Source organism: Anomalospiza imberbis, chromosome 7 (genome assembly GCF_031753505.1).
Source record: "Anomalospiza imberbis isolate Cuckoo-Finch-1a 21T00152 chromosome 7, ASM3175350v1, whole genome shotgun sequence".
Classification (NCBI taxonomy): domain Eukaryota; kingdom Metazoa; phylum Chordata; class Aves; order Passeriformes; family Viduidae; genus Anomalospiza; species Anomalospiza imberbis.
In genome coordinates this window covers 17322314-17346075 of record NC_089687.1, presented here as the reverse complement: position 1 = coordinate 17346075, position 23762 = coordinate 17322314, and the positions used below count along the sequence as shown (strand labels likewise).

The following is a 23762-nucleotide window of genomic DNA, read 5'->3' as shown; positions in this document are numbered from 1 at the left end:
TTCTTTGTTTTGTGGTTTCTTTTATTTTTTAATTCTGACTGGCTAATCAGTGACAAGGTGCTGAGCTTCTATGTACTAGTGATGCTGTTGGGGGAGAAGGGGGGGCAGATTTTTTATTTTAAATCTATGTTTATTCTCCAAATAATTTAGATTTTATTAAAAGTCCAATGGCAATGGCATGGATCAGCTACGCTTTCCATGAAAATTGATACCTACTAAATTCAAAATTAAATTTGAAATGCTCTATAAAATCTTTACACTTCACAAAAGCCTTCCATTTTAATTTGACATTGGTTTACGTCCTTTTCTGGAACAATCTCAACCACTGTGCAGAGCAGAATTTACATAGCAAACTTTGATGCCATATCATTCATTATAATTGGAAATAGTTCCCTGCAGCTGCTGCTTTTTCTGTTATTACAATCACTTATCAATATTTTTAGTTGCTGCTGTATCCTAAATGCTAGAATTAGGTACAGGTAGAAACTCCTAGGAGGTATAAATATATGTAGGTCTATAGTGTTACAATGGTCAAGGATCTAGTTAGCTAGAGATTTGTTAATTAGATTAGAAATAGACATTTACAAGATTTAAGTGGCTAGTTTTAGTCCTGTTTATGTTTCTATTCCCAGTGATTTCAATGTATTTTGTAAGCTCTTTGAAGCTTCTGCTTCATGTCTGACTATAAATTTATTTGTAAATCTTTTCTTAGGCCATAGATCCATTAGGTATCTATCTGCAAAACAGTGCAAAAGTGGGCTTGGAAGATTTGAGCACAGTGTTGAGAATATACTATGGGGGAAATGTTAAATGAGGTAGTTAAAATATGCTCATGCTGGCACAGTCTCTGATAAGGAAATCTGTCAAACAACATCAAAAATACACAGAGGGCAATATGACCTATTTAATCTATGGGGCAATATCAGTAAAAGAGCAAATGAGTATAAAACAGCCATGGTAAATTTAAAGGTTACCCTTAATCAGAGTTGTGACATTCTGAAACAGTCTTCCAACTAAAGAAGTTAGGGCAGGAATTCTAAGTGTTGCTAGACAGAGCCTGAGAATGTAGTGAAGCAGAACATAACATGCTGTATTTTCTGGAATTGCAGGACTTGATGACATGAAAGGCTTCTCTCAGCCACATATTGTACAATTCAAATATATATCCATCCATCTCTCCCTCTGTAGTCCTTATTTTCTGTCTTTCACCCTTTCCTCAGTTTTGCTGGGAAATTTGATCCTAGTGTTAAAATCTGACAATTCCACTACTGTGGCTCCTCATGGTGCAACTCAAAATATATCAGCGAGCTTCCCTGTTGGATCATGCAGCCTGGAGTCTCTCTCATGTATCAGTACTATATCAAATATCAGCATCACAGGATGCAACGTGTTCTTTCCAAAGACAACAGCTGTATAACTTCTTTAATATCCACAAGCTGGAGATGTAAAATTCAGGTCTTGAAAAGAGAGAAAAAGGAAAAGATGGCACATAGCCATCTTCAGAGGGCAGAGGAGGAATAATTAATAAAGTAAATAAAAGAGTAGTTGGCCACTGTGTTTAGAGGAAGTGATGCACTTTGAAAAAACATTTAAAGAGGAGTAAGATACTTTTAGTAGCAAGATTTTAGTGGAATAAATTAGAAATAGAAAGTAGAATAAAGTTTAGAAAAGCATTTTAGAAGAAAGAGGAGATGCTGTGGGACAGTGCTTTATACTTTGAGAGAAAAATCTTGGTTATACATTCTACTGCAAGAAACCTTCCAATACTGTTTTTCTATTTAACTGGGGGGTTCAGGACATCATGTAGAGATAAAAATTGCCTTAAGATATGGCTTGCAGTGAAATGCTGCACATGTGATGGTCCTGAATAAGTAGATTCCCTGATTGCTTTGCCTGGATTTTCACCTGGGTCATCACTGATCATAACTCCTTGTGTAATGCCAAGAAGCATAACATCTTCTGGATGCTTATTTCTGCATAACATTGACTTTTACTCAGAGATATAGTCCAGGTGTAGCTGCCAGATAGCCCTGATTGATAAATTGTCATTGTTATATTCCATTGCAGATATTTGTGACTAAATTATATTTACATTTCCATTCCACTTAAGAAACTTCTTTAAAATGTTTTTTCCTTATAATTTCCAGAGATGTTAATGTCACTCTCTTCTAGAATAATCTCAACTTACTTTTTTCCATTATTTCTTTTTTACAGTCTGTTCAGGAGGACAGTGCAATTTCTGCACTCTTTTGTACTGACAGGTTCAGTTGGGGTCCTGACATTGATGGTTAGAAAGAGACAAGTCTTCCTAGAGGCACAAAAGTAGACTTTTATTAAACAAAGCAGTAGGGCAAAAGTCTGACATCTGTCCCTTAACATTTTTTATGAATTTATACAGGGGACTTCTGGCCTTAAAATTGCAATGTGTAAAGACACAACAGGAACTAATTTTATATTTTGTTTAAATACTGATTTATTTCAAAGCTTCTCAGACATCCGGTTTCCACTGATATACAGATGCAAAGTTGTGAACTCCATTATAAACAGACTCATGAAGACTAGAATAGTCAGTATCTGTGCTTTATTTTTAAAGAAAATAGAGAATTCCTGAATGCCCATAACTTTATACTGTCTACCAATAACTGTCCCAGTTAATAAAATGCAAATTACTTGTCTCTCTATTGTGTTGTTTAAGAAAAACTGTGTTGTTTCTTTTGATCACTAGTGTTCAGAGAGTATTCAGATTTATCTCCTTGAAGTCTGAAGGAATACAGAATGTGATTGAAAGGTCAAATATATATCTGTTGTTCATTATTTGTCTCAATAAATGACTTACAGGAAAGTAAAACTCTGTAATCTTTTAACTTCTTGTAATAATAGTTTTCAGAAGAGTTTCATTATCCACCCACCTCTAGAAAACATATATATACCCAAACTGGTCATATGGCTGATGAAATGATAAATATATACCTTGACAGGCTACACAGAATATTGTGATCTGATTTGCAGACATGCTGAACACCCACAAATCTTCCGAAAATAGAGCTGCTGGTGAGGGGGGTGGGGGGGAGGCTGGGGACCATGTATGAAGTGATAGACCTTGTAGTTTCACTGCATGTTTTTGTAATCTGGCCAGACTCTATTTTGTTCCCCAAAAGATTAAGAAATAAGTAGCAATATCCTCCCAAGACCAGTAAAGCTGTTGATATAAAAATAACTATTACATGATCATGACTTCAAACTGACCTTCAGGTTTTCAGGCTAAAAGATGACTACCAGCATCTAGGACAGAGAGGGGCAATATAAGACCTAAAAATAAACCAAATTATTGATCTATACGTTTTCAGCAGTCTGATTTAGCTGACACACTGTGCTGTTTACATCCTGGAATAACTCACATACACACAACATTTCAAGGCTGTTAATTTTGTATTCTGCATAATGCAGAAAATTCTGAATAAAGGGGAAACAATTTTGATGCCTTCCAATTACACAGCAAGAGATACATATAATAGTGAAATTAGGGCATAAGCAGGGCCAACATTTCCCAGTTAATGTATGGAAAGTTTAAATTTACTCTGAAATAAGAAGCTTCTTTTTCCTGTTATTTGTGAATTGACACATCTTATGCAGGAGTCATTCCCTTTCTTTACAATAATAGTTAGCACCTTCATGCAATAAAATTTATCTTTCATTGTCATTACATAATTAGGCTTTGTAATTGCTATAGATGTAATTATAGAAATAGTATAAATGTGTGCAATTTCATTGTAATTTAGAACATGTGACACACTCAGTGAAACCAAGAAAAGCAAAGAAACCATGGTTAAAACCAGTAAAATTACCTCAGTCTCACTGTGGCCATTTAAACCTGTGCCAAGGTGTCACCACAACTGGAAAGTAGTATCTTTTTCACCAGAGCAAACGGCCATTCCACGTGTGTGGAAGCAGAAAATAAAGCCCACTTTTTTGCTCCGTTTCAGAAGATAACATAGTATCTTCATTGTATTATTCGCTGTTGCACCAAGTAATAAAAATAAGATTCAGAAAAATTTTGAAAGATAAAATATTCCTTCCTTACAGTAGAGCCTCTTCTTGTTGTGACAGCTGAATAGGTTCAGGCATCTGAACTACTGTAGTGTTTTGAGAAGATTTCACAACATATGGTAGAAATAGAGCAGTTGAAAAGCCCAGCTGCTTTGCAGCATGTAACCTGGATGCATCCCTAATTAGTTTATGTCCTTCCCCCAAGATCTGCTCTTCTGGAAAGGGGGTTACCTGATTTTGCTGAGTTGGGAAAAAGTATCCACTATCTTCTATGAGTTACAGTTTTGAGTAATCAATGCTTTGTGTGATCCTTTTTTTTTTTTTTTACTGCCTTGATGCTAACATGGAATAAAGCATATGACCTTTGTTAATATTAGCTCATTTGCCAAAGCAACACGCCTTTTCTAATGCTAGGAAATGGGAGAAAATACACTTTCAGGTGGCATTTTAATTTGTTCTGATAATAAGGAGTTGGGTGTAAGAACTAATATTCTACAAAGCAAGTAAAGCTTATTGAAACCAAAGTGCCAGCAGCATTTAGGCAAGCCTCATTTCTCTGGTCTAGAGCTATAAACACCCAAACTCCCACTTCATGGTAGATTGACCTTGGAAGTTTCTAAGCTTGGCAGGTTACTCTGCTGAAACCAGCAGTTTTGACGCTCACCAGAACAGTCTCACCATGAACTGCAAGTCAAGCTCCACTAAGATCCAAAGAGCTCTGAGATCCTCTGAAGCATTTAACATGCACAGTCTAGAATAATAGCTTTCACACATGCAGTTAGAGTTGCCTTAAAACAGCTGTGAAAGAAGTCACAGTCCCTCTTTCACATAACCTTAGAACTGTACAAAAATGTAGTGTGGAAGAGACCTCTAGAGGCCATCTAACCCTACCTCCTATGCAAAACAGCACAACTGCTAAGTTAGATCAGCGGCCAGTGGTTACCATGTTAACTCAGGACAGTTTCTATCTTTAGGAGAACATAAGTATATAATTTCCCAGAGATAGGCAGCAATAGCAGCTGACATGGGGAAAGAGGAAGGGAAGAGGGCAGAATGCCGTGGATCTCATGGATCACAAAAAGCTGCTATTTTTCAAGAACACCACTGTTGTAGCTAACATTCAGGACAGCCTCTTAGAAAGAGGCAGTCCTGGATTGTAGTTCCAGAGTAATTTGACTGTTACTCATCTTACATAAATGACCATCTGTTTAAAAAGCCACAAAAATAACCCTGGGCACCACAGACTCAGACTCAGGACTCCCTCCCGCTCTAAGTGCCCTTACCCTCAAATGGTCTGGATTCTGAACTCTGCTCTAGTGCCGTGCACCTCACATGTACATACTGTAGGACCAATGTGGATCTAGTTACAAAATGCCATAACCTGGACAGGCAATCTTTGGCTTTTACCTCAAATTATATAGTCGCACCTCTTAAGAGTAATTTTCCTCAGGCAAAAAAAAGGCAAGTGTGGTCAGCTAACAGTTTAAATTCTTTTCTCTTTTAATATAATACTAGTTATTGTACAAAATGAAAATGTTGTGGGTAATCTAGTGTTTAATTTTTTCAAAGAAATTTGTACTCTCTCACACATCACTAATGAAAGAAATTGATGAATAAACTAAATTTTAAAGAGCAGAAAGTTCCTGCAATTTGCAGGTAGTATGATGATGATTATAAAGCAGTTATGTTCTAACACTAATTATAAATGAGGTCCTTAAGCATATTAATGCTATTAATGAGAAATAGCAATGAGGTTATTATTCTTTTGTCTTGGGCTGGGGGGAGGAAAAAAAGCATGTGGATTACTTGTTTTTGATGTCGTGGCAGCTGAGGAAAATATTTTCTAGTTAGGGTCTGATAAGGTTTAGCACTTTTTTCAAAGTAGTAGAAATAGTAAGAAAAAGCAAAAACCATTAACTCCAGTCAGCATAGTGTGTTGTTTGATGAATTCTGAATGCCCTCAAAATTAATAAGCCAAATGAGAAGGTCATTTTTCTCATCTATTACCTGTCATGTGTTGGAACTTGGATAATGCTTTCAGCCTGTAACCGGTAACAGGATCAATAGAGAAGGACAAACTCAGAATAGTTCAGAGTTAATGCTTTTACAAAAAGAAAAGAAAAGAAAAAAAAAAAAAAAAAAAAAAAAAAAAGGGGGGGGGGGAAAGGAGAAAAAGGAGGAACACTCCTTAAATTATATTGAAGTATCAATAAAATCACAGTAAGGGAAAAACCAGGAATCAGATGTATGAATCCAAAATCAAAGGTTCACTGAATTCCAAATATTATGTTTATGAAAGAGATATACTTAATAGATATTTATGGTTAATAAATGTGTAAAAATGTATTTTCAAAGCATTTATTGAGCTTTATGGGTGGTATTGGTGTTACTGAACATAAAATTAATAAGCGTAGCACAACAAAAATCTCTAGGAAGTATTTATTAAAAGTGGCTAGTTCAGGCCATCTGTTACAAACCAGCTTGAACACAGAAGAGTGAGGGAAACGAAGTGTCTGTGAACAACATGGATCAGATCCAGAAAGGTTTGAAATATACCCAAAAAACATTATTAAAATTAGACAAGGTTAGATGTTGGCACCAAAATGAATTGGTATATTTAATTTAATAGTAAAAGAGGCAATGGGAGAGAGAGAGAGAGAGAAAATCAGAAAGAAAGAGTTGTGCATGAGGAGGTGGGGGGACAGGGAGAGAGTGACAGGGGTTAGAAGGAAACATATCGTCCTTCCTGAGGTCCCGACCATGTCTGGTCATCCCTGTCCGTCTGGTCTTCTTGGTGGTGAGAGTCCCCCCTCCCTGTGACCCACCCCCACCTGAGTCGCTGTCTTCATCAAGGAGTAGTTCCAGGCCTTACTCAAAAGGCCTATTCAGGGCATGGTGGTCTTTGCAGCTTTTCTAGTACAGTTTTGCTATAATAGGCAAAAGTCCTTCATAAAGATGTTTAAGCCATAAATTATAACATTCAATCTCCAACACCATCTAAAGTATAAAAAGATACTATAAGACAAAATTTATCTGAAGTAAAGTACTGAAAATGTATGAATGTTTACCTGATATTTGTAGGATGTAGAAAACTTAGTGTTTCTTCTTCTTGATATTTGATTTACCTTAGGTAAGTCTGTTTTTCTTAGACAATTGAATAAATCTTGCATTGTAGCACATGGTGAAATTGTCCTTAAGATACTTAAGATTTATTTACAAGCATAAAAATTTCTCTTTTTACTCAAAGAATTGCCAGTTTTACATTAAGGCATCATCTTTTTAAATATGGAAATTCCAGTAACTACTGAATATCTTGGAAGCTGGCATGAAATGGTATGTTCAGCTTCAGACAGACTGTTAAGTGTACTGCTACTAATAAATGAGAAATGTTTATTAAATGGGAAAAGTTCTTCATTTCACAGCTTTGCAATTTTTTTTTCTATTCTAAGTATCCATCTTTGAAAATGTTCTAATTTCTAAATTAATTCTATTAATTGTGAAGAAACCTTGTTTTTGAAGCAAAATAACTTCTGAATTATATGGGCTCGCATTTGTACCAGTTTGTTCTGTTCAAGGAAGTTTAGTTTCACTGGGTTTGTAGGTGAGTTACAAATGGAAGATTATAACCAATGGAGAATAACACCTTTTGCTGCATCTTAGTCTGCTGTTAGTTGCTGGGTTTGGAATTGAGAAAAAAATCAGAGCCTATGGCTCATGGCCATTCTGCAAAACTTGTTAGAGGCCAACTAATTTATTTTGACAAATTTTGTTAGGATAGGATGCAGACTATAGACTCCTTAAAAAAAAGCTTGAAAAATAAGTTTTGTCTAGGATAATAATTTGCAGATGTATTGTGCTGTCTGTTTTCTCACTTCTTTACACCCACAATATCCAGTAAGGAAAGGAAACTGCAGTTTGCACAGTGTGATAAATTAGTCAATATATTTAGAAAACAATGAACATTAAGTCTTACAGGCTCCTATTCTAGGCATTTTTTCCACTGGATTGAGCTTTCAGTGCCTGCAGTAGCGCCAAAAAGATTCCCATATCTTCCTGGTTGTCACAGTTTAACCCCAGCTGGCAACAAAGTATCATACAGCAGCTGCACAGGTCCTTCCTGCACCCTCAGTGGGATGGAGGGGAAAATCAGGAGTGATACTAGTACTAATAGCAACTGTAAACAAAAGGAGGGAGGAAGAGAAAAAGGGAGAGATGGAGACACAGAGAAAGAAGAAAAACACCCAAGAAAACAAATTATACCATACAATTGCTCACTGCCTGCTGACTGATGTCAAACCCATTCCCATGCCCTGATAAATCTGTCTTCCTGGTAATCCCCCTCAGTTTGTAGTCTGGCCATGACATTCTATGCTAGGGACTATGCATTTGGCCCAATCAGGTCAGCTGTCCTGGCCATGCTTCCTCCCAGCTTTTTGTGCACCTGCTCACTGTGAGAGCCTGGGAAACTGAAAAGTCCATGACTTAGGGTAAACGTCACTTAGCAACCAAGGCATCAGTGTGTTGTCAACATTATTCCCATACTAAATCCAAAACAGAGCAGTGTGTCAGCTACTAAGAACAAAAATTAACTCTCTCATAGCCAGAATCAGGACACTGGTTAAATCCATAAATAAAACCTTTTGTTCTCTCCAAAACACAAACTTCATTTAACATAACACAGGCAAGGTAGAGCTTCTCATGGACTTACTTTTTTCTCACTGATTCTGTGCTATTTTTGCTTTGTTATTGTTCCTGTTGGAATACCAGAGTATTTAGTGAAGAATCATAATGAAGATCATATCATGTCTTGCCACAATTCCCCAAAACTAAAATAAGTTTTTGCATTGTAAAACAATAAAAGTGTCTAATGTAAGATGCAGCTACTGGCTGAGCAAAGGCAAGTTTGTCTGCCTGCTTCTCTATGGTCACAAATCTGCCCTTTTTCCATGCCTAACCAGCATTAATTGAATGGGTGGCCCTAGAAATCTGGATCATGCGTCTATGGGTTGGTTTTACTAATGAAATGTAATTTGTATCATAAGATTGTCTGTACCTATGTATGCAATCTCTTCCATCTACCCTTGCCAAATGGCTTTTTTGGTTAAAATACTGATGGCAAAATTTTATAGAAGTTTGGGTAATGCACGTAACTTTCCTAAAAGTGGTGTTGAGAGCAGTACTTGGGCAACCTGGGCAGAATGCTAAGACTAAATATCTCCTTTAAGTGAACAAAGGTGGGATGTGCTCATTAGACACAAACAAGGAGAGCCACAGGGAAGATGGTAATTTTTAAAGTAAGCTTTTCTCCCTACCAGAACAGTTTCAATTGCAGTTCATACATTTTTAAACACTATGGGGTCTAATTACAAGATACAGGTTTTCTAGAAACTAAAGTTTGCTTTTTTGCATATTATGGAAAAAACTGACCATGAAACTGAAAGTTAAACTTAAATACAAAGATATGCATAAGGATCTTTTCTTCCTTTCTCCTGTACTGTTATGTCAGTAAGTATTGTAATCATAGAACCAAACTGTGAATGTAGCTACTTCATTATCACTCCATGCACTTCAGAAATTCTGATAGCTTTTATGCTTTTTCTTTATCCAATTAAAGTATTTGACAGCCAGCAACCCAGTCAAAATGTATAATAATGAAAAATACTTTTTTCATAAATATTGTAAGAAGGATAACATCAACAAGCACAAAACCTGCTTCTTTTATTGTCATGCAGAACAGATGATAGAAGATACATTTTTGATTACTAAAAAACAACACAATAATTTAAGCCCTTATAAGAAATTTGACCCTTGATATTTTGTTTTCAGATATATAAATGCTTGTTAGCAGCTTAGTGTTGCCAGAAGAGCAATGATTAACTCACAAACTCACTAGAATGTTGAAAGATAGCATTTGCTGTCTTCTGAAATAATATCTCATAGGGAATTTTAAATAAGAGGGTTACAAAACTTTTAATACATATTCTGTCATTAGCTTTTGCTAAAAGAAGTCAATATCTTCTTTGTAAATATCTTCATTAATACTCTGTATATCCCTAATTTAAGTTTTAAAGATCAGTAAAGTGCTCTTAGTAAATCTATGTGCTTCTAAGTGCTGCTCTGAGAATGCATTACCCACCAATGTTGAAGTAATTATATACTGACTGGCAGGAAGAGGCTCCTGAGGTTTAAGATTTTACACCATTTCTTAACGTTTTCATGGAAAATGAACTATAAAAACACCTCCTCTCTTTTAATATCTAGCGTAATAAATTATAGGTTAGAGATATTACATGTATTCAATTTTGGTGAAAGAGTCTTGTTTGGTGGTAATATCCAAGAAATATTATTTTCCTGAAACCTAAACAATTTTACTTAATAAACAGGAGAAAAAGGCTAATCTACTGTTTTGATCACAGGACATACATAACTTTCTTTAACCATTTTAAGATTTTGGGTTGCTGTGCAGGTAAATGTGTTTAGCTGAATAAGATATATAATTTTTCTATAGCTTCATGAAGCTATAATTTTTTTATAGCTTCATTGCCTCAGTAAGGCACTTAGCACTCCAAGAAAGTCCCATTACTCTCAAACAAGCTTCATGTAATGACAGATCGATATGTGGAACAAAAAAAAAATAAAATAGATTCAGATAAGCTTTGAATTTTCAGGTTCCACCACTACTAGCAGAAGTTCTGTTTCAATATCTACCTAAAATTACACTTGGTAAATATGTGGACATATTAATATATGAACATATATATGAACATACATATATAACATATATATGAACATATATTCATATATGAACAAACAAACAAAAGAAAAACCTTCTGTATAAGACCTCATTACTTTACTACAAACTGTCTCACAGAGAGTATTTTAGCATTCAGCATTATATACAAACAGTCATAGTACATAATTTTAAAGCTTTTAATAAAGAAAAAGGGAGTAAGACAAGAAGGCAAGTATTATTGACATTTCCCACCATTAGTATTTCAGGAGATGTTCTTTGGTAGCTGTCTTTTGAAAGACGTAGAAATATATTTTACATGTAAAAATACCTTGTAAAGCTGATGTATGAAAGCCTTATGTAATGCTGTGTTTGCACCAAATCAAGAGCACTTCAGCTTTCTTTCAGAACTGGTGTAATCTTCTTAATTGTTCATGTCTGCATAAGGAAAGCAATCATAAAGATGACTGAAATATGAAAGTCCATTAAAGTCTTTTGGGGAATGAGGTAATGCCTACTATCAGAAAGTCAATGTTAATTTAAATTCCATTTGTTCATTAATACTCGTGTAATATTTATTTTTAGTTGGTTTTAGATTCAGAAATCTCCTTAGGAGGTCCAGTCTGTAGATTTCTCATGGTAATTATATGAATAGAGAGGAAAAGTAAAGAGATGTATTTACTAGTTATAGCTTGGCAGCTTCAATAGAACTAATCCACAGGAGAAAAGAGAGACAGGAGAGGTTACTTCAGGAGAAGAAATTTCTGTAAAGTCTGTTAAAATTATTTTAAAGCTTAAGAAATACTGCCTCATTTTGAGTGCACTATCATTCAGATTTAAGGTCAGGACAAAAACAGTCAAATACAAGAATATGGCCTTTGTTTACAAGTCTGATTCATGTTTCTCATTTCTTTTTCTTTCCAAGTTTTTCCTGTTCAAAACTGTTATTAGCCTTGTTGATAAAGATCTGAAAATTAGTTCAAAACTACCTTTAAAACGGAAGATATTGTATTGTGTATTTGGATTAGATCTAAAGAGGCGGATGTTCCAAATTCTTTCATTTTTTTCCACTAGCTACAATAATGTTTACAATACAATTACCCTGGCTCAGTTTCTTCTTTACATTTTCATGTAATTTCCTATTTTGATGTTGAATATGCTTTTTACAATGAGTTTCTTAAATCACTATTCATAGTAGATATTTAAGTCTCTCAGCAGATGAGAACCTGATGTGTTTTTAGATTTGCTACATCCTTCCAGGCTTAAGGATGCAGGAGTGATCATCCACTCTGTTCTCAGGGCTGTGTGCCTAGCATTGGACTACTGATGCCGTGAGTGTGGCAACTCATTGGCAAAATAATATTTTTTCACGTCATATAGTATTTCCTAGAAATAAATATTTCAACATTGTATTTGAACAGGTACCATCTTCCACAGTTTTATGCAAGATGTTTTATGGATGAGATAAATGTTTATTTTAAAGTTCCCAAAGTAATTTGGGACTCTATTTATAGTTTGAACTTTATTAAATGTTTATGAAATTCTCTTAACATGAGAGGTACTATACAGTAGCTGACCTTGTTAGCACAAGATTTACTTTAATTCATCTGTTGCAAAAGCAACAGTGACAAAACAGTATTTAGTACTGAATATAAATACACCATTTAAATATACATACACTTCATATGGGGCACACTTAGGTCATGAGACATAGCAAATTTATTAATGTTTGCAACCATCAAACTTCCACATCTACTTTTCACACAGATATCTGTGTCCATCTACCTTAAAACTGTTCAGTTTTGCTCAAGCCCTTATATGTCTTTTGAAATTTTGTCACCTGTAAACATTGCTCTTCGTTCAAATTTTGTGGATGTGCAGTACTTCTGTCTGAGATGAAAGGTGTTACCTAGATTGTGAATATGTTATATATTCTTTCTGTGTGTGTACATTAGTCACCTGTCTGCTGTTTGTTTGGAAATATAAGGCACAAAAAATATTGTGACTTCCCAGCAGAGGCGAAAAACATCCAATATTTTCTGAATAACTTGAATTTTGCATTTGTTCTATGCAATTGCAATTTGTTTATGGGATGAGTTTAGTGGCTCTTGATAGCATTGGGAATGGTTCCTGGTTCTTTTCCATGTTCTTGTGCTTTATTTATCTCTGTGGTCACTTAAAGAGCCTGGGTGCAGCATGTAGCAACCCTGCTCTACACTTGCTTTCATCAAGTTGTAGAATAACCATGGTGTTAATCCATGCAATGGTTTGACAGAAATATTTATTTAACAATTCATGGTGGCAATAATAATTTATTATTTCTGCTATGATTTATTCATATGCTATTATACTTCATTGTTTCTAGGTCTTTGGTTTTTACTGCATGCGCATTTGCATTCTTTAACAAATTTAGAATGAAAATATCTCAGAAAAAAATGTATGGATCTACGTGTGATAGCAGTATGGGTCTCTCAGAGTGTCTTGAAACTACAGTTTGAATAGTAGAATCATATAGTGATAGAATGGTGTGGGTTGGAAGAGATCTTAAAGATTATCTCAATCTCGCTGCCATGGGCAGGGCTACCTTCCACTACTCCAGGTTGCTGAGGCTCCATCCAGCCTGGCCTTGAATATGCACAGGGATGAGACAACCGCAACTTCTCTGAGCAGCCTGTTCCAGTGACTCACCATCCTCACAGTAAAGATTGCTTCCTAACATCTAATCTAAACCTGTCTTCTGTCACTTTAAAACCATGCCCCCTTGTCCTCTTGCAAAAAGATTTTCTCTCACTTCCTTGTAGGCCCTCTTTAGATACAGGAAGGTGCTACAAGTTCTCTTACAACCTTCTCTTCTCCAGGCTTAGCTACCCTAACTCAGTCTGTCTTCATAAGAGAGGTGCCCCAGCCCCCTCCTCATCTTTGTGGCCTCCTCTGGACTTGGTCCAACAGGACCTTGCCCATCTCATTCAGGGGGCCCCACAGCTGGATGCAGCACTCCAGGTGGGGTCTCATGAGAGCGGAGTAGAGGGGGAAAATCACCTCTCTTGACCTGCTAGTCACATTTCTTTTGGTACAGGAGAAGAGGACAAATATTTGTGTGAATTAATTTTAAAAACTAAAAAGAAACAACTAAATTTAGAGAAGAATTATGGGAGCTCATTGCTGTTGCAAAGCAGCTTTTATGAAAGTTTTCTGCTCGTTAGCCTTTAGGATACTTCCAGTTGTAAATATTATTCTCTTTACTTGACTGAAATTAGAGAGATTAAACAACAGCTTGCCTAAGATCACTGAGAAACTCAGTAACAGACACCAGAGTAAAATTCCCAGGTCATCCAACATCTTGTATAACATTTTGCCTACATATTCTATTTTATAAATGAACCTGTACGGGGAAGAAGGGTCAAATACTGTTTCTGCATGTGATGCTGCACAGCTTGCAGCAAGAGTCCCCTACACAATCCAGTTACCCAGTGAAGCCTATGGCCAACGTACTGCAAAGTACATCAACCCAGTTTGGCTCTTTGAAAGTTCATCAAAAAACACTATCCAAAACAAGATCTTTAAAACACAACACAGGACAGAAATTATACCTGGTACCATGCAGGTTTTCTGGAGGGAAAAGATGGTAAAACTGCCCCAGAAAAGATTACACCATGAACAGTGTAACCCAGTGTAAAGTGATAAGGCTTACTGAATCTTTTTTTTTAATTAACTGTCACCTGAGAGTCCCCCTGGTACACCTCTGGTACCTACACTTCCTTTCTCCTCTTGCTTAACAAAACAGCAGCCAATAATAAATTTTCATTATCCTTAAATATATTTTCTTTCAATTTCATTAAACTACTGGTATCTTTGAGGAGCTGAAAGCTACCAAACAGTTCAGAAAGAAAAATCAAAAACTGTGCTAATTTATGACAGTTACTTTGATCTCGCTCTATATTTTTCTGAGTATCTGATTGCAGCCTCTCTATAATAAATGCCACCCTGAACTTGTGATTTTAGGAAGTGAGTGCATGAACCTAAAAAGTGTAGAAGTTGTTCACCAGCCCTGTCTTTGTGAAACACCTCAAGCAAGATTCACAGAATCAAAAATGAGTCTGATTGAAGTCTTCTAACTTTCAGCAGTACTGCTTCAACAATGAATGAGATACACATGAACACAGAAAAGTTTAATTTTGTATCAGAGTTCTTTACTCAAAGGCAAAATACAGTAAAGTTTATTTAACTTTGAAATGTTCTCATTTTAAATAGATTAAATCTTATCACCTAATACTGCTTGAAAAGCACACCAGTTATAAATACATTCCTGCTTTCCCCAGGAAAGCCAGAGTGAGGTGGTACTTAATCAAGTTTGATTACTCCTAATTTTTCTTAAGAGAAACCAATTGGTTTCTCTGGTAGGACTTTTTCTGCTTAGCATTATAATCTTCCTTTTAGTAAGATGCAAGGAAGCTTGGCTTTGTCATCATATCTAGTTCCAAGGTTCAAAGATGTTTTAACACTGTAATACTTCAGTCTTGTCCTAATCACATTTCGTACTCTTAAAAATGTTTCATTCTCTAAGCTACCTCTGTTACAATCCAAAGTATGAGTGTTACTGTCCAGAAAAGATAATACATTTTCTTTTTACTAACAGTGAATTTGATTACATCTCTTTTAAGTAAGTGGAAATAATCAAGGTCTTCTGAGTAAATTTCTAAGTAGACTGAAGTCTTCCATCTAGCCAAGATGGCCAAAATTGGCCAACATCAGTATCCAAACTTTGCAAGCATGTTATGTTACACAATAAGAAAAAGGAGAAATTCATCTCATATTCAATGAGTCTTTATTGAAACTGCCAACAACACACTAAATAATGTGTTTTGTCTTTTTTGTGTGTGTGCAACTGTGATTTTTTTATTTGAGAAGTGAAGTCACATTTTTCTCAAGATACAAAAAGCAAAACAGTTATATGAGTGCTTGTTTTCACTTCTCATAGCATGGGAGTATGCAATGCAGAAATTTAAAGTTCTATATAACATTATGACTATGAAACTCACAGCTATCAGTTCAGCCCCTCTCCTGTGTTATGTGTCTAAGAAACTATTGCCAAAAAAAGTTGGATACATTTCTGGTATGATCACTTTTATACTGCTATTCCCTCATTTAGTCCAATTGTTTGGATTTTTAAACTCCAGTTTTGCCTAACTCAGTTTAAACCAATTTAGGAATAAATGTAACTAAAAGTAGATTTGGAGTCAGATTTCAGGGGAATTAGTCCAATTTACATTATGTGTTGCTCTGAAATGAAGCAGAGCATCTGGAATTTTCAAGCAACAGAAAGAAATATGTGAAGTAAGCTTTATTGTCTTTGTTGCCTAATCCATTTTCTTCATTGTCTGAAAATCCATCAGAACAGTGATATAAATTTTATAAATAGCAGTTCACTTGGCAAATATACTCACTGTTCTCAAATACTAAAAAAACCTTCTTGTCAACTCATCAGGTGCGGGACTAAAAATATTAAGACTGCTTAAGAGACTAAGCAATGCTTCAACTTGCTGTCAGCTGACGTGTTTAATACATAAAAAAATAGCCAGCACCATTAGTTAAATGCAAGTCTTAGTTAAAATACAAAAAATTTATGAACAGCCTCTACCTCAGCACAGTACTCACAGAGTGCTTGGTGGCTGCTTGAAGCTAGCACATATTCTTTTTGGATTCTTCTTTCTTCAAGTTCAAAGAAGAGTGGTTATTAAACCTCGTGTTATCACAACATTTTCAGAGTAGAATTTGACTGAATAAGATTAGTGTCACTTATATTACTAAGGATAGGATCTAAGATTTATACAACTATTTCTGTTGGAAATTTAAACAGAAAAGAGTGTGCTGACCCTTAGAATTTTCTAAGATTATGTTTGAGAAGCATGGATTCCCTCAGTCTTGAATAAGCTGAAATCTCAAGTCCCAGAATACTAACTGTAAAAATAAAGCAAATAAAAGCAGACAACATCACTGAAAAGGTAAATGCCCTTCCAATCATCATTTCATTTGAGTAGAATTATTCATTTTATTAGCTTTTGAAATAACTTATTTTTTAAATAGAACTGGTTTTAAATAGCAGGAGAATAAGGAATAAGCAGAAATAACTGTTGGGAAAAGAGTGTAAGATTTCATGAACATGAATATTGCCCAACTGATTAAAAACTGAAGTTTGTCACCATCTGATGTTTGTTCACCGGTCTGTGTAAAATGAAATGGTGTTCTGAGTCCCATAGGATTTGGAGATCATTTGCAGCACAGAAGGCAATAATTAGCATCATTGCTGACAATCCCAAACACTGAATAGAGACAAAATATAATTTACCTTTTTATCCTTAAAGATTTTGTTCCTTCATGTCAGAATTCAGTCAGACTGAAAGAGTAGCCAAAGGAAATTTGTTTTATCTGGTTCTCACACAATGCTTGTTCTATGCAACAAAGCAAACATTTCAGCTTCCAGAGCCAGCAAATTTAACAGTGTTTATAAACATAATCCTTCCAAATACAATTGAAATCTAACTTAGATAACACCAGCAGATAACAAATCCATACTTTTAAAGGAATAATAAGCTTCAGGCATTGACAAAAGTAGAAGTGGAGCAAAAGGCAATACTCCTGTGGCATCCTTTGTCACACCTTTAGCTGAACTAGAACTATAGCCTCAGTGTAATTTGTCTGTGCATGAAGGTTTTTAACACAACAAAACTCAAAGTGTAGATAGATGTCAAGGACACTAACAGATCTTTCTCTGACATTTTTTTTTAATTTTAGTTGTTTACACTTTCTAATGAGAGTAAACTCTTTGGTAGGGAATGTAAGCCAGTGATAATAGCTTTGTTTTGGGATAAAAACACTACATCACTGCAAGAAAAGTCATTCACTGGCCCTGAGAAGGCTGGCAAGGTTATCATGTGGTGGATAAATGAATTTCATGGCATGCTTAAAAATGCAGATTTTATGGATATAAGATATGCTTCTTAATGTTGGCTACAGGGGACAAGAATCAACCTACTGGGCAAAATTGTCATTGAATTTATTGGACCTGGCAGACACCACAAATTTCACAGAAATCTAGTTTGCCAAAACACTAAGTAATTGAAGCTTAATCCTCAAAACTACAATTAAGTACTTTTTGTCCTGTATTTTCTATGTTTACTGGAAGTTGGAGTAGATAACACTGTCTGATTATTGATGTAGTATATTTCTTATTCTAGGTTCTATCCTTAGGGGCTGATGTTCTACCAGAATATAAACTCCAGACACCTCGCATCAACAAGTTTACTATATTGCACTACAGTCCTTTCAAAGCCGTCTGGGACTGGCTCATTTTGTTGCTGGTCATATACACTGCCATATTCACCCCTTACTCTGCTGCCTTCCTTCTGAATGACAGTGAGGATCGGAAGAGGAGAGAGTGTGGATATTCCTGCAGCCCACTGAATGTTGTAGATTTAATTGTGGATATTATGTTTATCATTGACATTCTAATAAACTTCAGAACAACATATGTAAACCAGAATGAAGAAGTGGTAAGTGATCCAGCAAAAATAGCAATTCACTACTTCAAAGGCTGGTTCCTAATTGACATGGTTGCTGCAATACCTTTTGACCTGCTGATTTTTGGCTCTGGCTCTGAAGAGGTAAGCTTAAATGAATAAGAAATCATAAATCTTAATTTATTACTTCACGATGATATTCTTTGTAACCTAAAGTATTTTTTGTTTGTCATTTAATAGCTGCTTAGTATTTCTATCTCATCTTTGAAAGTTAAACTTAAATAAAATCTTCTTGTGTAGAATAATGTACAGTATTAGCTTTCATCAACAAGAGAAAATATTGAATGATTCAGCTAGTATTTTTCAGTTATACCATATTTGATACTGTCTTTAGAAATAATAAAGATATTGTGTATGAAGGACTTGGTAAAATGGTTTTATATAAGAACTGCTGCTTTGATTTGTCACTTACTTTTTAAAAACTGCCCATGATGCATGTAAGTGCTGTGCTGGCATTGCATCATTAAAATAATTTTTCTCTGTTCAAAATGTTTAGATCAGACATTTACTTAGCAGAAAAACAAATTAGTTATAGCACAGACTATACTAGTTATCAAAGAGATTTGGCTGTTGTCAATTTTATCAAGAATATGGACTATCAAAAGAATGAAAAAATAGATTACCTTGACAGGCATGGTCTATCTACACAACAGAGTAAAAAACTGTTCTAATATATGCATCCAAAACTGGCCCAAAAATAAATAAAATATATGCTATATTCTGGATTCCTGACCCAGTTCTTCCAAGCAATATTATTTAATTTAAGAAGGGATAAAATCATAAAATTTTTTCTAAAAAGTAGAGAATTGGGATTGACTTTTCTGTGGTGCATAGAATGCAGATTTTTTTAAAGCAGCAAACCAAGCAAAACTTAAATGAGGAGTCTAGAGAAACATGAGATAAAACCATGCACTAAAAATGAATGTTATTAAGTAAAGCAATAAGGAGAGAGAGTAATATATAGGACAAAGGGAACATATTAGTAGTTCTCTTACTAGAAGAGAACTTTTTTATTCAGAAGGTGACTAAAAAGCCCAGAAATTTAAGAGAAAATTTGATCACATTTTGCATTCATTATCTGTGGCAGGTGTCCATCTTTCTGCAGATAACTTTCTCTGTGGTTTTGAAAGCAGGGATACGTGAAAATCCAACATTTTCATAGTGGCATTACTTCTAACTCAGACTGCAGTGTTCCCTTCTAGGCATGGTCTGCATCCCTTTCTGATCATTGATCACTCGTCATTGCCAAAAATCATTTTCAGTGGTTAGAAGTGTGGAACATTAAAGGATTACAACAGGGATCCATTTCAAAATTCATTGAAGGAGTGCCCCTGAACATCATTCTTTCACACCTCCCCTGTTACAAATGTTCTTAAGAGTAAAGTGCCAGGTGCTAAAGTCATGCTAAAGGGATAACTTTAACATTAGATAACATTACAGATTACAGTAACAAGTGCATTCTTGCAGATGATAGACAAATATAAAAATGTGGAAGTTGAAACAGAAATTATTAGACCATGTAATGGCTTTTTCACTATTGCAGATAAAAGTAAATTGATTCTTTATTCCCTCAAAATCTAGTAATTGACCAGTTTCTCTACCTGGAAAATCTGGTTTGTTTGTCTAAGAAGCAATGATGCTATATAGATTATGTTCCATTCACTGTGCCATCAGCTTCTCTCTCTCATTCATGGTATTGAATATGTCAATCACTTTTCTAAGCTGCTACTTACTGCAGTTTTCCTTACTATATTGCTAACTATAATATTTCACCAATGATCCCTTTTTCATTGTTTAGCAAGAAGAGGCAAATGTAACACTGACAGAATGGAGCATTTTTCTTTTAATAGAATTTTTTAGTCATGAAAGCTATCTTTTTTGTGAAATATCTCTTTTTCGTTATCTAGAGATTCTTCAAAGATCCCCAGTGAAAAATTGTATTGAATAGTCTTTTTATTAAGCAACATAAGCTCTAAAGAGAGCTCCATGTGTGCTCATGCAGCTTTAAAACACTTTGATATCAAATGGAGTCTTGAAAAGGCAGGAGATAATAATCCAAATACCATATACAGCACTATCCAAATGCTTCTATTTGAGCCATACTTTTTCAGCCATAAGAAAGCAACCGAGTTAGATGTTCACTTTCCGATTTCTAAAATAGGGAAATAATGTAATTTTAATTTTTTTTCTGCTTAATGAGACTCAAAATGATGATGATTTGTAGTAAATAATTCTCTCCTTTCTTGTGTGTGTTTTGTGAAAGTTAGGTGGCTTCCCTAATACTTGGGAAGATAAAAATAATGAGTAGATGGAGAGGAAAGAAGAGAAAAGAAAAAAATCTGATCTGATTATCCACCTACTCTTGAACTTGTAGTCCAGCAGATAGGTATGATGAAAACAGAGAAGCAAGCAATCCAGAAAAGAGAGCAGCATCTATCAGATTGCTATTTGCAGGTATTAATGGTTGGCACCAGATGGGGTAAGGTAACTGATAGAGTAGGACCCCTGCCTCTTTGGGTGTTGTGCTGATCAAAGTATTCCAGCACACCAACAAAATTATGTTAGATGAAACAAAGTTCTGAAACCAAGAACTTCTGTCCCTGGCCAAGTGACACATGGGAGGTGTACTATTACTATGTGAAGGCTACATCTATGCTGAGAAGTGGACATCATGTAATGCACATCAAAACTTGTGGACCATGCTTTTCACCTCTACTGCCAGCTCTGATTTAGTGTTAAAGCCCCTTCACTGTGTTAAAGAAAAATAAAACTCAGGATGAGTTTTTTGATGCTTTAAGCATATCTATTCTCATTCATGCTGATTTTACCCTTGAAGAGATGAAGTTTTCTTGTGTTACATACCTTCCACATACTCCAGAGCTCAAACTGATGTATCCAAGTATAGGATTGACACTGAGTATGAATAATATTAGCAAGTTTTATCTAAAGAATGTGGTGAAACAGTGATGACATATTGTAGATTAACAATCTACCATCTGATCTATTTAAGGGGAACTGTAAGAATATGTGGTCTCTTGCATGATGTAGAGATATGACTACATCTGTGATAGAACGCTTCAAACACCCCACTAAAAACAAATCTTAGCTTTTCTTAAGGGATCATAAATGTATAAACCTGATTTACCTACAAAGAAAAAATAACCTAATCACAATATTTACATGTTTCTGAATCTCAGCCTAGGCATAGGCTTGGGCTTTGAAGGGTGTGGCCTTTCATTTTGAAGGATGTGGTCTTCCAGACTATTAAGGTCACTAACCTTTATGTGGTTATGAGAAATTCACCCTGAAGTTAGTTATTATTTGGGGTGTTAAACTGAACTAAGGAGTGTTACCATTCATGATCCTCTTACTCATTTACTCAGAAAATATGAACGATTTATTGAATTGTCCACTGAGAAATGCAGCCAAGAAAGACTTGTTTTGTTCCAAGAGCTTTGGGGTTTTACTCAGAAACTTGGTAAATGCAAGGATTTAATAAAACATAAAAACTAGTCTAGTTTTTGTCGCAAAAAAAGCTTTAATGTGATGCATGCTACTGTCAGAGTGGTTTGTGAGGCTTGGAAAACTTTTCCTGTTAAGTGTCATGTAATATACATGCATGGTAAAAAAACCAAAAATCCAAACCAAACAAACAAACAAACAAACAACAAACCCATTAAAAATGTATCCACTCTTGGCATTTACTGGATACTTTAATACATGTTCAGATTTAATGCAAGAAAAAAGGTATCTGAGGTTTTTTTTTTTAATCCATTTATTCTTCTTAACAATGATGTCCATTCCTTCTAAAAGGAATTAGCAAGTATGAAAATTATTTTCTAATTGAAATTTGAAAACGTATATTAATCACCTCTAGATTCCTTTAAAAAGGCCAAAGCCTCAAAGACGCTGCAATGGATAATAGCACACATCTGCGCTAAAAATCTTGAAACACATTCCTGCTTTAAACTTTTCCAATTTATTTTTCTAATGGTGCAGTACTTTTATTACTGGCTCTTGCCACTACACCTACAAGATGCAAAAAGATTCATCTGGAGGAACTTTTCCATGATGTTCTGTTCACAGCGCTTTATCTTCTTTCACCTGCATGAATGTTTTTACCATTACAAACAGGAGGAGTCTTGTACATATAGTCTTTGGGACACTTCTGACTTATTACTTCTCTTTTCTAGAATATGTGTGTCAGAGCATTGCAAGGAGTTTCTAAGTCAGGATCAAATACAGTCACACAGCTTTCTTCAAGAATACCTATTACCTATGTGGACAGTCATATAATGATGAGTAGTTCCAATAACTTACACACTTTATTGTGTTAAAAAATCATTAATCTATTGGCTCATTAAACCTGTTACAGTCAACTGAAGAGTCCAGATCAAGTAAAACATTCAACATGAAAGGGTTTTTAGCATATAATGACAACTTCAATATATCTTGATTTTAAATGCACATTTCTTCTTTTCTTCCCTGGTTTTATAATGAAATTGATATATTAGAGAAATTGAAATTAAATTTACATTGAAATGGGTTCTTCTACTCTTTGTATTGATTCCCCAAAAAAATTGAATTTGTAGTGGTTTATTCATGCTTACTATGCATGAGAATACATTTGCTAACAGAAAAAATTAATTTCTATCTTATTTTTACAGACAACTACATTAATAGGCCTTCTGAAGACAGCTAGACTGCTGCGTTTAGTGAGGGTAGCACGGAAACTGGACAGATACTCCGAATATGGTGCTGCAGTTCTGATGCTCCTCATGTGCATATTTGCACTAATTGCACACTGGCTTGCTTGCATTTGGTATGCCATTGGAAATGTAGAAAGACCTTACTTGGCTCACAAGATTGGCTGGTTGGATTCTTTAGGAGAACAACTAGGAAAGCATTACAATAAGAGTGATGCAAGCTCTGGACCATCTATCAAGGACAAATATGTTACAGCACTTTATTTTACCTTCAGCAGTCTGACAAGTGTAGGATTTGGAAATGTGTCTCCAAACACCAACTCAGAGAAAATCTTTTCCATCTGTGTCATGTTGATTGGGTGTAAGTAATTTTATCATGGATTTTGATCTTTTTTTCCTCTCTGTGTTTGAGCAAATGGCTTAACATTCTAAACTAATAAGACTATAAGCATGCAGCCAGAAAGGCAAATTCCTAGGGAAAGGAATGTTGCATGCCAAAATAGGTTGTGACTCATTCAGTGTCAGGAAGTAATCAACTTGCTTGACTACTCAAAATCTGTTGTCCAAATTGTCAGAATATCTGTGTTGTATATCAGTGTCTCTAGGCAAATCCTGTATAAGGTAAGAAGGTGAGTTTGGAGTGGATTTAGGAAATTATATCCCATCATATTTGGATAATCATAATTATATTTTATTTTTCTA

General features: G+C 35.1%; 1 protein-coding gene across 2 annotated transcripts in view; it reads left to right on the top strand.

The window, feature by feature from the left end:
* The window catches only part of KCNH7 (potassium voltage-gated channel subfamily H member 7), a 211240-nt gene that overhangs the window by 150466 nt on the left and 37012 nt on the right, over nt 1–23762 (top strand). For both annotated transcript variants that reach the window (XM_068195687.1, XM_068195688.1), the window contains 2 exons: nt 18013–18438; nt 23022–23421. In XM_068195687.1, the coding sequence (XP_068051788.1) occupies nt 18013–18438; nt 23022–23421 (826 nt within the window). The remainder of the gene's footprint in view (nt 1–18012; nt 18439–23021; nt 23422–23762) is intronic.